At 40.5% G+C, this 15761-nt stretch overlaps 2 protein-coding genes across 2 annotated transcripts in view; one reads left to right on the plus strand and one right to left on the minus strand.

Annotated features, from left to right (window-relative positions):
- lck (LCK proto-oncogene, Src family tyrosine kinase) lies at nucleotides 1–15520 on the minus strand. Its single transcript, XM_004566563.2, has 13 exons — nucleotides 15336–15520; nucleotides 13548–13660; nucleotides 12994–13054; nucleotides 11994–12084; nucleotides 10189–10287; nucleotides 9934–10037; nucleotides 7639–7788; nucleotides 7391–7543; nucleotides 5077–5256; nucleotides 3101–3177; nucleotides 1280–1433; nucleotides 1061–1192; nucleotides 1–970 (listed from the first exon to the last, which is right to left on the minus strand). The coding sequence occupies exons 2-13, from the start codon at nucleotides 13653–13655 to the stop codon at nucleotides 774–776; spliced, it is 1506 nt and encodes a 501-aa protein (XP_004566620.2). The 5' UTR covers nucleotides 13656–13660; nucleotides 15336–15520; the 3' UTR covers nucleotides 1–773.
- zgc:154055 (myotubularin-related protein 9) overlaps nucleotides 8279–15761 on the plus strand; it is a 22635-nt gene continuing 15152 nt past the window's right edge. Inside the window, exon 1 of the mRNA XM_076877635.1 lies at nucleotides 8279–8479. The gene's annotated coding sequence lies outside the window, so the exon portion shown is untranslated. The remainder of the gene's footprint in view (nucleotides 8480–15761) is intronic.

The following is a 15761-nucleotide window of genomic DNA, read 5'->3' on the forward strand; positions in this document are numbered from 1 at the left end:
TGTGTTGTAAACAGCATTTTAATGATGCAGCTGCTTTCTCCATATTTAATCAGAGGCAAATTTCTCAAATATAAACGTCTGTGTTATGTAAATAAAATCCTACAATAAGCAAGTAGCGCTGCCCCTAAAATAAATACAGCATTGTAAAAATATTATTTGCCTTTAAAACGAAATGCAGTACAAGTTTAAAGAACCCAAGATCAATGGAAGATTCAGAAGTTACCCCAAAACTTACAGTACTCGAGCAATAGCAATAGTTTGACGGCTCTCATGATTTTAGGGTAACGCACTGCAACATCAGCAATGATAAACTAAAATAATGCACATGTCATCTGGTAACAAACAACATTCATGAACAGCTTCTCTTTTTTTACTGAAATTAAAACACTTTCAAAAACATTTATTAAACAGCAGAGGTAAAACACAGCTGAAGCAGTGAACAGTATTTACACGTTAACAACAAGCACCAGGAGAGCAGCTGGTTATCCAGCTACATCAGTCAGTCCCCAGTTAATTCAAGCAGCTTGGCGATCACGCTCCCCTCTGCTGCTGGCTCTGATCCAGCTGGTTCATATTCATAGTTCCATAGGTAATAGTATCATATCTAAGTGGTCATGTCAGAATATATTTGATGCAGAAACTTGGAAAATGTCTGTTTATCCCTATCAGTAGAAAGGCATGCATTCTTCTAAAGAAAAAAATCAAAATCCAGCATCCACTGTCACAGGCTGTGCCTTAGTTTGAATCTGTTTATTGTATGTGTCTATTCCTAGCTATTCCTGGTATTGCCTCTCTGTGGATGTGAAGAAATCCTCCAGAACATTCCTCAGGTACTCGAACGTAGGTCTCTCCTCCGGATTCTCCTTCCAGCAGTGACACATGATGCTATAAAGAGCATCGGAGCAGTTGTCAGGCTGTGGCATTCTGTAGCTCCGCTCCAGGTTCTGGATTACCTCTGGGTTGGACATACCTGATAAAAAATAAATAAACAAATAAGAAATCAAATGTTTTTACAATTATTATTATTACTAGAATGAGTAATACGAGTGTGATCATTTACCAGGGTAAGGAATGCGTCCATATGTCACTATTTCTGTAAGGAGGATCCCAAATGACCACACATCAGATTTTATGGAGAAGGTGCCATAATTAATAGCTTCAGGGGCCGTCCATTTGATGGGGAACTTTGCACCTAGAAACAATGGAGAAGATTAAACAAGAATCTATGAAATGCTTTGAAATAGAGCCGAAGAGATGATATAGGTAAAGCTGTTGCTACCCTCTCTCGCTGTGTATTCGTTGTCCTCTATGAGTCGTGCGAGTCCAAAGTCGGCAACCTTGCAGATGAGCTCATGAGAGACGAGAATATTGGCAGCTCGCAGATCTCGATGAATGTAATTTTTCTGCTCAATAAATGCCATGCCGTCAGCCACCTGCAGGGGACAGCACAAGACAAAAGAAGCATGAGTGTGTGTGTGTGTGTGTTCAAGCACAAAATAAATGGCTGTGTACGGCCTGTGTGTATTTTAGCACTGTGCAATGTTTGTGTGTTAGACACATGAACCAGACAGATTCCCAAAGTAGGGAGTTGACTACTTCCTCGGGTCAGTTCTCTCTACCCTTTCACCTCTGTGCTCCACCCAGGTGCACAACACCAGCTCTACTTCCCAAAACAAAATGCTGCAGTCCTTGCTTTGCCTTCCCACAGACTGAGAGTTTATTACAGTGGCAGTCTGTGACTCATTCAGGTACAACACAGCTCATTTTGAAAGACGTGGACCTACAAGGGACTCTGATAGTGCACTCCGATGAATAAGGAAATTGATGCTAAGGATTTCCACAGAATTCACCACTCCACAAACACAAATTATCTGATACATTTATGGCGATCTGTTCATTTCTCTAGTTTTATCTAGTTTTTCTGAAGCTGCGGTGCATATTTCAGGCGTGAGAATGTGTCACATAGGCGGGGAGAAACCTGAGATGTACGTATGTTTGCGTCTTTCACAAAGTGGCAGTGTGACCTCCACCTCTACCTCTTTATACCTCTTTACACCTTTGTTCCATTCATTTGATTGTGGCATGAAAGAAATAATGGAAAGCATTTAAAAAGTTCTTAAAACCACACTTAGATTTGTGGTTGCCACTCTCAAAATATTATGAGTAAAATCTCTAATTCCTCTAACTGCATGCATGTACTTTGATTTAAACATAAGGTAGGGTTGTGACCACAGCAATAAATCACATTTGTCTCTATGGTCCACTGCATGGTGGTTACAGTTACCACAAAATCTATCAGTGCATAACTGGCTTGAAAACGTTGATTCTGTAAAAATGCGTTCACTGCTGTGCACAAACTCCAGCCCTCTGCAGCGAGCTCTGAGGCATTCGAGAATTTGCCTCTTGCACATCGAGAATCTCGTCAGGTTAGACTTTGAAGCTTCAGCCTGCCTTCCTGTGGTTTTGTTTTCCATTCCCAAACCTACACATTTAACTTCTTTGACAGGTTATATTTCACAAAGTAGGAGTGGGTACAAATAGTAATATATGCTTAAAATTTTGCAGCTGAAGCCAGTGTGAAGTCAGCAGTTGGCTGGTTTAGCTTTGCTTTGCATTAAGACTGGAAAGATAAGGAAGCAGTGGGTCTGACTTGAAAGAAGTTTCAACTACACTTTTTCGTTTTCGACCTAAGCTTATTATAATACTTTCACTGCCACATGTATTCGGTGGCAAAGGCCATACTTTTAAAATTTTAGCTACGTTGGCATCTTTGTGCAAATGTGTGATTAAAAAAAACACAAGATAAAATGTTCAGGCAATAGCCCCCTTGTTCGGTGGTAATAAGCCTCTGTGGTATATGTGCCACAGTGTCTAGACCAGCCTGCATTCATCAACATGGTTTCACATCTGCACGCACACACACACACACACGGTTCTGATATTATCACCAGATTAAACTAAGCCTCAACAGTGGGTACTTTACTGCGTGGAAGTGCTGTGCTAGAATAATAGGAAGTGAAAAACGAAATCTTGTAAATAACTTGAAGAGAGGATGGAGATAAGTGGGCAGATATATTCACTGTAACAATAAATGTCTTGCCTGAGATGACATCTCTATCAGGACGTTCATGGGCAAATTGCTCCCCTCTGTTGTTTTCAGGTAATCCACCAGGCTACCTGTAAGAAAAATATACAACTTAAGTTTTCATTCATTCAAAAAGAATAACAGGTTGCATAATGGCACGTCCACATTACTGACTGTTATGCAACAAAGATTAGGCAACAATGAATGCTAAAATGAATTGGAAAAAACCATGCACTGTCCACAAGACTAATTATATTTCCCTTTATCCACAACAAAAGCCCTCGCGATTCTCCGCAGCCATAAATACAGCGAGCTGGACCAGAATAGCACCTCAAATCAGTGAACATTTTACTTGGAGGAAGCAGAGACCATCAGATATGTTTCTGATAGCTGACTTTGTGTTGACTTTGATTAGCAGAGAACAATACCTCTGTGCACCACCCAACCAAGTCAGGCCAAAGGAAATAGTTTCAGAGGAATGACTGTGCCAGGAAAGAAGAGGCAGTTACTCCTCTGCTTAAGTCCGGAGGACAGTTTTTGAAGTATGAGAACCAGGGTAAAGCTCTTTGTCAAGGTCACAAAGGGAAGCTGGGATGGCACGCCTGTTATTTTCCATCTTTGTTGTCTCTGATAATAAAAAAAAGGGAGAAGCGGAAAAGATGGGAACTCCAGAGCCGTCCTTTCTTTTCACAACAGAAGCGACAATTGTGTCCCGTTAACATGTGGATCCCAGACAAAGACACGGCCTCACATAGAACCAGTGCTGGTGGTTTGCAAGCTACTCACAGACGACTATACAAAGGCACGCCATTCATTTCAGCAGTAGGGCCGTTGTTGTGTTTGTGACAGCATCTCTCTGTGCATTTTGCGATTGTTCCTCTCAGTGAAAGATTTGTGGGCAGTAAACCTTTATTGAGAGTACTGAAACTGCTAACATGATTTGTGATTCACTGCAATTCCTCATATGTTATGTAAGAGGAGAGGGGAAAAGAGGAAGACACAGTGGCGAGATGCTGAACAAACTGTTATTCAAAGCGCTGCGGCATGTTTGTTTACGGCCGCAGCGGTGCAGTGTGCCGACATTTGTGTAAATGTGTCCCTGGAAAAGAGCCAGGCACCATCAGGGGTCTGTGTGAACAATAACACAGTGATTCATCCTCTCCTAATTTAACACCCTTCGTCTCAGACGGGCCGGAGAGACTTCCCCTCGATGCGTAAACACCAGTAACCTGTCTGGAAGGGGCCCAGCAAAGAAGTGAAAGTTCATGTTTGCTTTGAAACATTTTAGCAGCCAGCAGTGAAGGCCACGAGGAGAAGCCGAAAATGGCCTATCAGAGCTTGGCCGCTTCATCAAAGCAGCAAGTTTTGAAGGGAAGGGCCCGTGAGTTACTGTGGCTGCCTCATTCAGATTTCCTCACACGACTCGATTCATGTAAAAATTACAGAGCTTCATCTCTTATCAAAGATCAAAGTCAAACAAACAGAAGGGCAGCTGTGGATGTACCATCAAAACCTATTCTACTGATTCAACAGGCTCACTGAGGTGGAGCAGGTGTATGACGACATTATGACTCAGGGAAAAGAAGAAACGCATTGGGCTGCCCGCTCTTTTGTTCGAGCATGTGCTTTCACCCAAAGTCTGATAGGAGATCAACATGTTTAATCCTGAGCGTCTATAACAGCGCGAGAACTTACAACAGAAATTCTTTTGTCTTTGCTGCAGGCTGCAGGCACAGAGCTCACCCTGACACGGCAGGAGATGTCAGACAGGCTTAGACATATTTTAGATTACTTAATTGAATGGAAAGGAGCTGGTGTGATTACAAACGCATATCTCTTTAATTTACCTTCAAATAGGAACTGCTCAGAAACACTGATTTATTTTCCTTTAATGCTTCAGCTGACATGTGGAATTCCCTCTTGAGTGTTGGGCGCTACTAGCTCATTAGTAAAATTCTCCAGGTTGTGACACATGTTGTGTTTCTGCCTACCATTTTCCATGTACTCGGTGACAATATAGATCGGCTCCTGGGTAACCACAGCGAAGAGGCGGACGAGGCGAGGATGCTGCAGGTTCTTCATCATGTTGGCTTCTGCCAAGAAAGCTTCCACTGACATAGTGCCCATTTTCAGATTCTTGATTGCCACTTTCCTGTCGTTGTTGTAGACACCTGAAAACATATGGGCATATAGATATCACAGGGTGAACTCATGCTGGTGTTTACCACTTAGCACTTTTTACTTTAGTATGTCAGAGCTGAAAAAATTGAGCTAACAAGCAAGTGTCAAAAAATGGCAAGTGTTTGAATGGCCACTAGTGGCTGGTTTAACCTTCCCATAGTTAACAACCTTCCCATAGTCTGGTGCAAAAACAGGTTTCTAACTGTTTCACTGTTTAAATCGTGGCAAGAGGACATGCAAACGCATGACTGTGGGTTGAAGTTTGAAAAAGACAAAAGAAGTGTTATATAAATACACATCCATTTAGCCTTTGGAGTTACACATTACAAGGGTGTGTCTGCCTTGAGTGTCTTAATATTTAATCTGTTACCCACCACCAGTCCAGTATTTGTGCAGTGCACCAGCACAGACTATGACTGTAACTTGCTGAGCGGTTTGTCAGTGAGATGGCTAAAATGAAGTGGGTGACTCCACGTTTGCCGTTGATTAAATAACATTGAATGCTAAATCATTACTTTTGTGTGCGGTCATGACTAACCAAGTCAAGTCAAATGTTAGAGTGCTGCTTGAAACAAGTCACCCAGTACTTTATATAGTGTAAGGTAAAGACCCTAGAATAATACAGAGAAAACCCAAGAATCCGATGACCTCCTATGAGCAAGTACTTGGTGGCTCGAAGGAAAAGCTCAGCTTTAACAGGAAGAAGCCTCTGACAGAACCTCAGGGCAGCCATCTGCCGTGTCTGGGGTTGAGGGTGAGGGGAGGAGCGTTTAAAGCTGAATGGCGAAATGCGGTGTATAAAAATGTTTGCAGGCTCCGTGCTTCTGAAAATGAAATCATTGTGGGTGTAACAACAGAAGATTTATTATCACACAGCACGAATCCCAGCTATGGAGACATTTGGTAAAGCTGTCTTTTAATAAGATGTTTTATCTTTATTTTATTGTCTTTTTTTCCTTCCCTGTAATGAAGGCCGATTGATATCATATCGTGCCAAATATGTAAAACAAAGCAAAGTCAGCAGGACTCCACTCTACTCATTTTTAGAAAATGTAACAACTTTTATCCACAATCAAATGTTAGATTATAACCCTGAACTGATTGCCAAACAAAGCTATGCCTCTACTCCAACTAAGAATGTCCTGTTCTGTCCACACGAGTAATTAAGCCCGTCTAGTTGCCGGCTGGTGATTTGATGACTCTAAACACAGCTCTTTTGTCACCAGTGGAGTGATTCAACGTGGGCCAGGCGAGCAACAGTTTTTGAATGGCTTTCATGCAAACAGGTTCTCATTCCAGCTCTGGAACACTGACACCCTCCTCATGCCAACTAAAGCCACAACCGAGCAGTTTCACTTTCAGTTACACAAAGCGCTGAACAATTCACACCAAACATGAAGTGCAGCGACACTGTGAGCAAATTATTTTTACTATTCAAAGCATCTCTCTGCCCCTTTTATCTACTATGGAAATCTCGTTAGAAGACGTAGTTGTGTATTTTCATGTGCATGCAAATAAACATTTCAAAGCCAGGGACAGTCGCACCCACAATTCAAGAATGTCACTGAACCAATGTTTGGATGAGGATGAAGAAACAAACAGAGCTCTGGCTACATGGGAGCAAACATTGTAAGTATAAAGTGGCTGTGAGTGGAGAAGTTCCATTGTTGGTAATGTTTAGCTCTTAAAGAGAGGTTTGTTTGGGATGTTAAATTGTGCTGGCAAATGAGGATGGGGAATAGAGGGAAAGTTACCCCTGCAATTCAGTAATAATGGGGTTGTGGTACAGATTAGTTCAACTGATACCCATGTGATCCAAACACTTTGTGTCTTGTTTACCTTAATCCTTCACAGGAAAGCCAGATTTATGCTGCTTGAGCGATGTTGTGTAACACGGTTAATACCTCCCATCACTCTTCAGTTAACCAGCTCAAACAAGCCTACAATTAAGACTGCATGGAGGAAACGCTTCTGCATACACTGCAGAAAAACCCTGGCGAAAACTTTCTGGCAGCCACGCAGTCAAGGCCACAGCCAGATTGAGCAACTGGGCTTTGTACACACGATCTTTTTCTGCAAAATTCTGCAAACCTTTAAAAGTCATGCAAATGGAAATGCACTTACCCATCCAGACTTCTCCAAACTGCCCAGCTCCGAGCCTGCGTTCCAGTTTCAGAGACTCACGAGGAATCTCCCACTCGTCCTGCCACCAGGGCTTCTGCGGTGCCCTAGACTGACATGGTTTCACCAGCTTTGTGCACAGCCCGTCTGCATCACCTGAATGACAAAGAAAAGAAACGTATAAAATTATTAGAATGAAGACTCCACAGTAACCAGCAATATCGATAATCCCCTCAAGAGGCTGTACGCACGTGAGTGATGATGGACGAGCTCCTTCAGCGAGTTGAAGGATATCTTCGCTGTGATGTAGAAGCCACCATTGTCCATGTTGCGGATCCTGTAGTGCTTCACTCCTTCACCTGTGTTATGGTCCAGATCTCTCACTGACAACGAGTATGATCCTGGAACAGGAAGTTAGAACCATGATGATTTACTCTAAAATGTCCTAACTAAGCTTTTCACTGTCAGACACTTAAGGCTTTCCAAAATACATAATCCACTACAACGCATGAAATTAGTAGCTAATGTATTGGAAATGTCAATATTAATACATCAGTACATTAGTACTATTAAAATTTTTTAATTTTCTCATAATATAGACAAAGTTTAATGCTAAAATGGCCTTTGAAGCAGAAATAATGTTGTGGGCTGATTCGCTCTGCGTAGATTTGCAACATCGTGACAGCTTTAATGCTTAAAGTTGCTAATCTGATCATTTTTACCAACCAGGAGCATTGAAAATCCTTTCCACCTGACAAACCTGAGATACATGCACTATCTACTCCCATGTAACATAAAAATGTTTGCTTTGTTTCCCATAACGCTTTAAACAGGAAGCATATTGGTGTCATGGAGTTGTTATAGCTTGAACACACGTGGTAACCTCTGGGGCTTGAAAATTAAGAAAAGGCTTTGATGAGGCAGTATTAGGGTCTCAGCTGTTGTGAGTGACAGGTCGATAATACGTGTAGCTTCTAGCTGTCTTCCAGGTGTCACCTCACCCGCTTCCTGTCACCGAAATGGACTTTTTGAGCATTTTTTGAGTTTGCTGCCATGTTAACAGACCGTCCAGCAAACTCTTCCAGTTTTTCGGTGAGTGACTTACTAACAGCGAGTAGCTGTGTGTGCATCTGGATGCATCTTGGCAATTAAGCTAGCTAATATAGCACTCACTGACCATATCAAAGATGGCCAACGTGATGGGGTGATAGTGGTGTTTGCAAACAGACTACAGTTTTCTCAGTGAGAAACAGCCCCAGCCCTGGTCTCTGTTAACAGTTTCCTGGTGGTTTTATGGGTTTAGTCGCTGGTTTTTGGTGAGATTTTCGATTTGTTGAGTAAAACGTTACCGTAAGTCCATTTTGTAAAGTTTTATCATTCTAAGTGTCAGAGAGCGGGTTTATCGAGAGGATGCTCATTGGCTAACGACTTGTGGTTTTCATATTAGCACTCAACCATCTGGTCCAAGTATTATCACTCATTGCTCCACAATAGTGAAGGCCATAATGCCAAACTTCAAGCTGAAAAACATAGTTGTGCAATCATCTATCTTTTATACACAGCTTATGTTTTATTCAGCTGAAGGTGAGAGTTTGAATCCTGTTACATTTCTGAAAATTTACCGCTTCAAAAGTAAGAGGAAAAAAAAGGATTTACAAGCAACCAAATGATGCAACCATCACTCGATTAAGCTGGCAATGAAGAAAGCATGACAATGATTCTCAGACAGGTTTTGGTTTACGTGGCTGGGGTCCTCTTGTAAAGCTTAATGCACATATGGGAACACCCCTCAGTAACCAGCCTACATTGTAGAGACGCTGGTGTGGTCGTCTTTTTGTTGGAAAACGATTTGGGTGGGTTTTTTAATCTGTTTTTATTGTTTTATGTGTTATGAGGTTTATCTTGTTTTTATGGACTATGAGTCTGGGATAAATAAAGATTGATTGATTGTAATAATTTATATTTTATAGTCATTTTACTACAATGCATAGAAACATCACTTTTCTCACAAAATGTGAGTCACCGTGTGTTCCAGTGTGTTATGAGTCAGAGTTAAATATCTGTGGTAATCACACTGTACTGCGTTGTTCTGTGAGGCTGTACGTGGGCACAGTCATTCGACGATGTTAAAAAAGCACAGTGTAGACCGCCGTACAGAACTGTGTGCCAGTGGCTAAAATAATGAATCGTGGCACACTTCAGGGGGGTGAGCATTTAGCAGTCGTGGCTTCATTTCCAGTGAAATTAATGCAGCATGTAAGTCATATTTTTATTTTAAGCAAGGAGCAGGAAAACAAAACTGAAACAAAACAGATGAGACAAATTGGGAAACAGGTAGTGGGATTACGGGAAATGCACGTAATAACAAAACTGACTGCTACTGAGGAAACCAGTCATATTGTTCATGAGCTCACTTGTTCCATTTAGGTTATTAAAGGTTTAAAATGTGACATATAGCATTTAAGTGCATCTCAATGTGAAGTAAAACAGACTGCTGAGAAGCCGCCTGTTGATCTGCGCAGTCGGTTTTCTGTAGAGCATTTTACCTTTGGCGGTCTCACTCTCTCGAATCAGGAAGGAACCCTGCGTATTCCCAGGAGCGAGGAGCAGCCTCATGGCTTCGTTTCTCGAAATGTTCCTGAAGAACCACCTGCAGCGCAAACACACCATATGCTTCACACTTTGAGCTAACCACTTCCCTTCCCTCAGGGACAGATAATGCATTGCATGACATGAGATGGTGTTGAGGTTGAATGACATGGCTTTGAAAGGCGTGTCAGCGTGCTTCCTGTGTGACGTACGGTTCGGTCTCCACGGTGGACAATGCGACAAAGTTGTAGGGGATGTAGCCCTGCTGGCCTGTGGTGAGAGACTCTGCCAGATACCATTCTGGATCATCCCTGCATGTCAGAAGAGGCAGCAACAATACTCTGAGTTAGTTATCATAGCCGTGATGTGTGTCACACAGCTTCAGAAAACAGGTTCAGTTCAACCCCAAAAAGGCCTCAATAGTCTTTACGTGAATAAAATGAAGCGCATCGCTGGGAGGGAGAAAAATGTGTTGCTCTGTGTAAAAGAAGAAGACGCTGAAGGGAAAGAAGGATGCTCAGCACAGACTTAATTGTAAACGGCCCTAAAAATTAAAGATTTAAGATCTTGAGCTACATAAATTAATCTTGTTATGTCGTTGGAGTTCTGCCTAAAATCATTAACAATTGTCACACGTTTTAATACAATATTAGCTAGCAGTCGTTCCAGGAAGTTATGTTTTCTATGTCACAAACATATTTTTTTACTAAAAAACTGGTAAATCTTGCTACATTAAGTGTGCATGCAGAACACTAGCTTTTTATATTTTGATATATTAACTTTAACTTTCAAGCAAAAGATTATTTTCTTTTCTGCGTACATACACATATTCGAATGAGTTTCTATTGCACATTTTTATATTTACCCACATATATATAGCACAGTATGTCATATGGCTTTATTTCCTTTGCTGTTATATGTATGTTTTTCTCTTGTTAAAGTTTGTGTTTCCTCTTTCAAACCCGCAAAATCACACGTCTGAATTTTTTGGGGGCACTTTTTTACATTTATTCAATTTTCAACAGCACACATTGACAGGAAGTGTTGGGTGAGATCATGTAGTCATAACATCTCCCATCTGAAAATACATTCTAAAACATATGGCGTGTATTTACAGTGGGTGCTCGGCAGTCCAGCAGACCCACAGCTGTGTGCAAGTATGATTAAAAGCTGAATTTAAGTCATTTGCAAATAAGTTAATCCCAATATTTAACTGAAAACGTACAAAGACAATATAGCAAAAAATGTGCTCAATTTAAATTTGGCGTCAACAATACATTAAAAGAAAATGTGGGGACAGAGCAGTTAGAGACTGGAAAAACTGTGTAATACGCAAAAAAAGCAGTTGGTGGAACATGAAGCTAGAAATGTTAATTAGAAACACGATCGTTTTTATAACGAGCGTCGCGCAGATGTTTTCTAATTTAAGTCTTTATCTGAGTCTTTCGTATTTAACCCTAGGGCGAGGCTGAGCACTTGAAATATCGATACCCATGATCTAAAAACACCACAGCCATCTTTTGGTGTAGTAAACAATGCGTACTGCCATGCAGGCGACAGACATTCTTGCTTATTTTAGCAAAACACTGCTACTCTGTATTATTATTACAGCAGCTTGGCTTCACTTGTGGTCCAGATGTGTCAGCCATCCCAAAAACAAGATTACCCCAGCTGTTCCAATCAACAAACAAAAAAGAGATTTCACTTTCAAAACTGCAACGATTGATTTTCTCGTTTTCCTAACATACACAGGGTCACGATACACAGTGGAAAGTGTGTCAGTCCCAACTTTTTCAAACATATTTCTGGTATTAAAGTCAAAATGAGTGTATATATAATTAAAAACAAAACAATGCAGTTTCTCAGTTTGGGTTGTCTTTGTACAATCATCAGTTAAATGTCCTGGTGTTAAGGTTTTATAGCTTATGCTCCACTATTTATGGGGTGAGTGGATAATGGACCAGATTAGTTCTTGGTTTCGTTGCAAGACATTGCTGTGTGTTTAAAAGCAGATTACTTGTTGAGGATCTTGAGTTTGTCTCCTTTGTCGAAGCCGAGGTCGCCGTCATGAGTGGGCTCATAGCTGTAAATGGCCACCACAACGTTGACTGCAAGACAAAATTTGTAGTTTTAGATACAATTTTACTTACAATTAACATGAAAAGCTTATGTCAAGCTTATTTCAACCTATTCCATTTTACATATCTGACAAAGACATGTGGGGCCCTTTCACGGCGGCACATTGTAATGCATTACATTACACAGAAAAAGCAAACGATCCCCTGTGAGCGTGAGCTGGCGATGGCGAATAATCCCCTCTCGTCAGAGTGTACGAGAACAGCAAGTAGACATTTACAGGTGAATAATTAAAGATTTATTTATAGGGCAAGATAATGGCATTATAAATTGTTGTCTTTTCATTATTTATAGAACTAACTCCAACTTAGAGGCTAAAAATATAATAGATAAACTAGCGGAAGCTGTTTCCTGCATGGGGAAGTGAATCATCATAAAAAATGTGTCACTACATGATTTACTGTAACTACTTGCTGCAACTGATCCTAGATCACATTCATTATTACACAAAGGACCCAGGAAACAAAGTGTGGCTGTGGTACTTGAGTACACAATAAGCCCAAAGTTACTTGAATAATTTCATGCATACTTGGTCATATTTGTGTAAACAGCAAGAGGAACCACCGCGGAAACCAGAGAATGGAAAGCAAATGGAAAACTTTGTGTTCATAAACAATGAAATGGAAATATTTATAATGTGATGGGATGAGGGAAAAGTCCAGATGTACTGACACTGACACAATAAAAAAAACTATATTACATAATTATGTATACAGTTATTTTCAAATTGTACTCATGCAGTGCATCTATTAGCCCGCAGGAAAATGTCTGAAGTGCTAAACTGAGGCTGTCGTGTGTAACTAAGCGAAATAATTAAAAATGGATTTAACTCCATCAGGATAAGTTTATAGACAAAATTTACTTTTTCTAAAACTTATTACCTGGTAAAGGTGATGTAGGAGGTGTCATCTGCGATGGATATGGAATCAGCTGCTCTGTGTACTGGGAAGAAATAAACAAGATTAGATTTCCATTTTATACTTTGTAAGATTTATGCGGTCAAACAAGACACCATCGCACGTCACATTCACTGTAAGACCGTGAAGTTCTACGGTTTCATATGTGGATCGTGACGGTAAATCGTAAGACATGTGGTTTTCTCCTTTATTTCTGTCATTTCCAGTCTAATGGGAAATCTAATTCTCAGAGAGGAAACAAACAACATTGGACGGATAGTTACGCCCGCATTTAGTTACACAACCAAAAGGAAACTTTCCTCACAGTTATGTAAGTTATACAGAAATATATGACAATAATCAACAACAATCCACACAACACAAAATACACTGTGGGTTTACAGCTTATGTGTTTGTCCCCCAAGTGGTCATTCTCACACACACCACAAACCAGAAGCTTTTCATGTATGGACGCTCATTCATGTGCACCAACACACTCACACTAATGTGCACATACTACACACAAGATGAACACTTACTGGGTTGCATGATTGTGGCGGTATGGGACAGTTGCAGTGTTCGCAGATTTCATCCAAGTTCTCGATCCACTCACTGTCTGAATAGTCCGAACTGCAGTTGCAGCCCATCTTTTCTGCACGGCGGAAACTTGTGGTTATTTTCAAAAAAATCTGATGCTCATAAAATGGGAACAACAAATTAGCAGTGGAAGAAATGGCATCTTAGATTCACCAACGAATGATTCCACGTCGCTTTGCAACCACATATTATAATCACTATTTAAAATTATGTAAGTCGAATTCTCTTGGAAAATCTAAAGAAAAACAGTTTGAGTAAATCTTTTTTGGCTAAATTTGAAATTGTGTGCTCTAAAAAGCTTTTGCTTCCGAAAACTGCTTCAGTCGGATGTGACTGAGGGCCTCGCCTCAAAATGGAGCCTCAGAGGGAAATCGGGCTCAGAAATAAGAGTCTGAGACCTGAAGGGACTTTTTTTAAATGCTACCCTGCGTCAGTTAAACAAAATCACATCCAGAACTGACACAGTTTTGCTATAATGTTCAGCACTGTTCAATGTTCAGTCACATCGGGGCGTTTCCTGCTCTCATTCTGGAGAAAGTAAAGCAGGCCCTGCAGAAGTGTACCAGTGTTAATCTGGTATAATCCAGCATCTGCACGTGCTCTGTATATTGTGTTTTAGACTGGTACTCTGTATGAACCGGCTTTCTCAGGCTCGCTTGGCTCCCACCAGACCATTCATGGAAGAAGGTCAGTGGGCCAATCGCAGCAGCCGTCTGTCCCAAAGGCTCAAAGCCGTGAGAAAAATCTGGAGAGTAACAGCCCACTACTGCCCTGAGACCCCAAGAAAGGAATCACAGAGGGATCATAAAGATGTTTTTATTTTATCATCAGCACTCCTACACTTACTGACACACACTCGGGGAGTAATACAAGTCAGCATTTTCCACTGAGGGGTTACCCTCTGCTTTTTATCATCGACATCTGAAGGCTTTTCCAAAATCATACTGATGGTTGTTGTTATTGTTTCCAATGTAACCAAGGCTACTTCAGATATTAAGTGTACCAGAAATGATGTGATGAACCAAGATTTTAAGACTTTTGACTTCAGTCACTCATTGTCAGTTCAGAAGCTTGAAGAAACAAACCATAAAAAAATCATATTTTTGTAAAAAAAGAATAGATTTTAATAGAGTGGAATAGATATTCGATTGATTTAAGTTTTTATGTAAATTGCTGGTACACCATTTTAACAGCATACTGTTAAATTTATTTACCGTTTTAACAGTTGTCATTGTCGACATTGTTTCCATATACAGACAAACTTGTATAGGAAGTGTCAACTTTGTATCAAAATACTTTAATACCCAAACTTTTTTTTTTTGAAAATGTTATTTAAAGACAGATTAATAAAGTAGATTTACAGAAGCGTTGGTATTTCATTACAAGAAAACGGTTTGTTCTTTTGTGGTCACATCTTCCTTGTAATGCAGATTTATATCAACAGAGGAGATAACCAGTAGCTGAATGCGCTTTGTTACTGTTGTGAAGCAGGCTGAACATTATTCATTTATTTATGGATTTATTTTGCGTTGCTGCTATTTGTTATTTTTTAAGTTCAGTAAACTTCATAGAAAAGACCAAATTTGAAAACAAGCCCCAGATTTATGTAGAATATTTGCTTTAAGACAAGAAAGACGTTTAAATCCTTTCCTGTTACACCTTTATCACAGTTTCACTTTACTTCTTTGACCTAATCTTAAAGTAAGAAGAATCACACGTGTGAAACTCACCTCTTTGGATATGAAACGTCTCCTCAAGCGTCCAATAATGTCCAATAATGTCAGATTTCAGGTGCCGCCATTGGGAAATCTTATTTAAATCTTCTTTTTTTAAAAAGAGCTGTTTAAGTGCAGCAAGCAAGTTTTTCAGCACTTGAGCCTAGGTGTGAAGATGTCATCATCCGCTTCTCTTATTATAACACTGTCACAGGAGCACTTGTGCGGCGCCTGCATGCACACATGCGCACTATGGAGGGGAGCAACCCAGAGAGTTTCCTGTCGTTGAAAGGTTGAGGGTTGCTCTGCAGGCTTTTAACAGGTGCTTACTGTGCAGCTGTGTGAGAGCAAGGGGGAACGTTATGGGCTCTACGGTAAAGGGGTCAGGACAGCACCTTTCCCAAACACGGAACAAGACATGAATTTTCCAAAACAGTTTAG

This window comes from Maylandia zebra, linkage group LG19, assembly GCF_041146795.1.
Source record: "Maylandia zebra isolate NMK-2024a linkage group LG19, Mzebra_GT3a, whole genome shotgun sequence".
Classification (NCBI taxonomy): domain Eukaryota; kingdom Metazoa; phylum Chordata; class Actinopteri; order Cichliformes; family Cichlidae; genus Maylandia; species Maylandia zebra.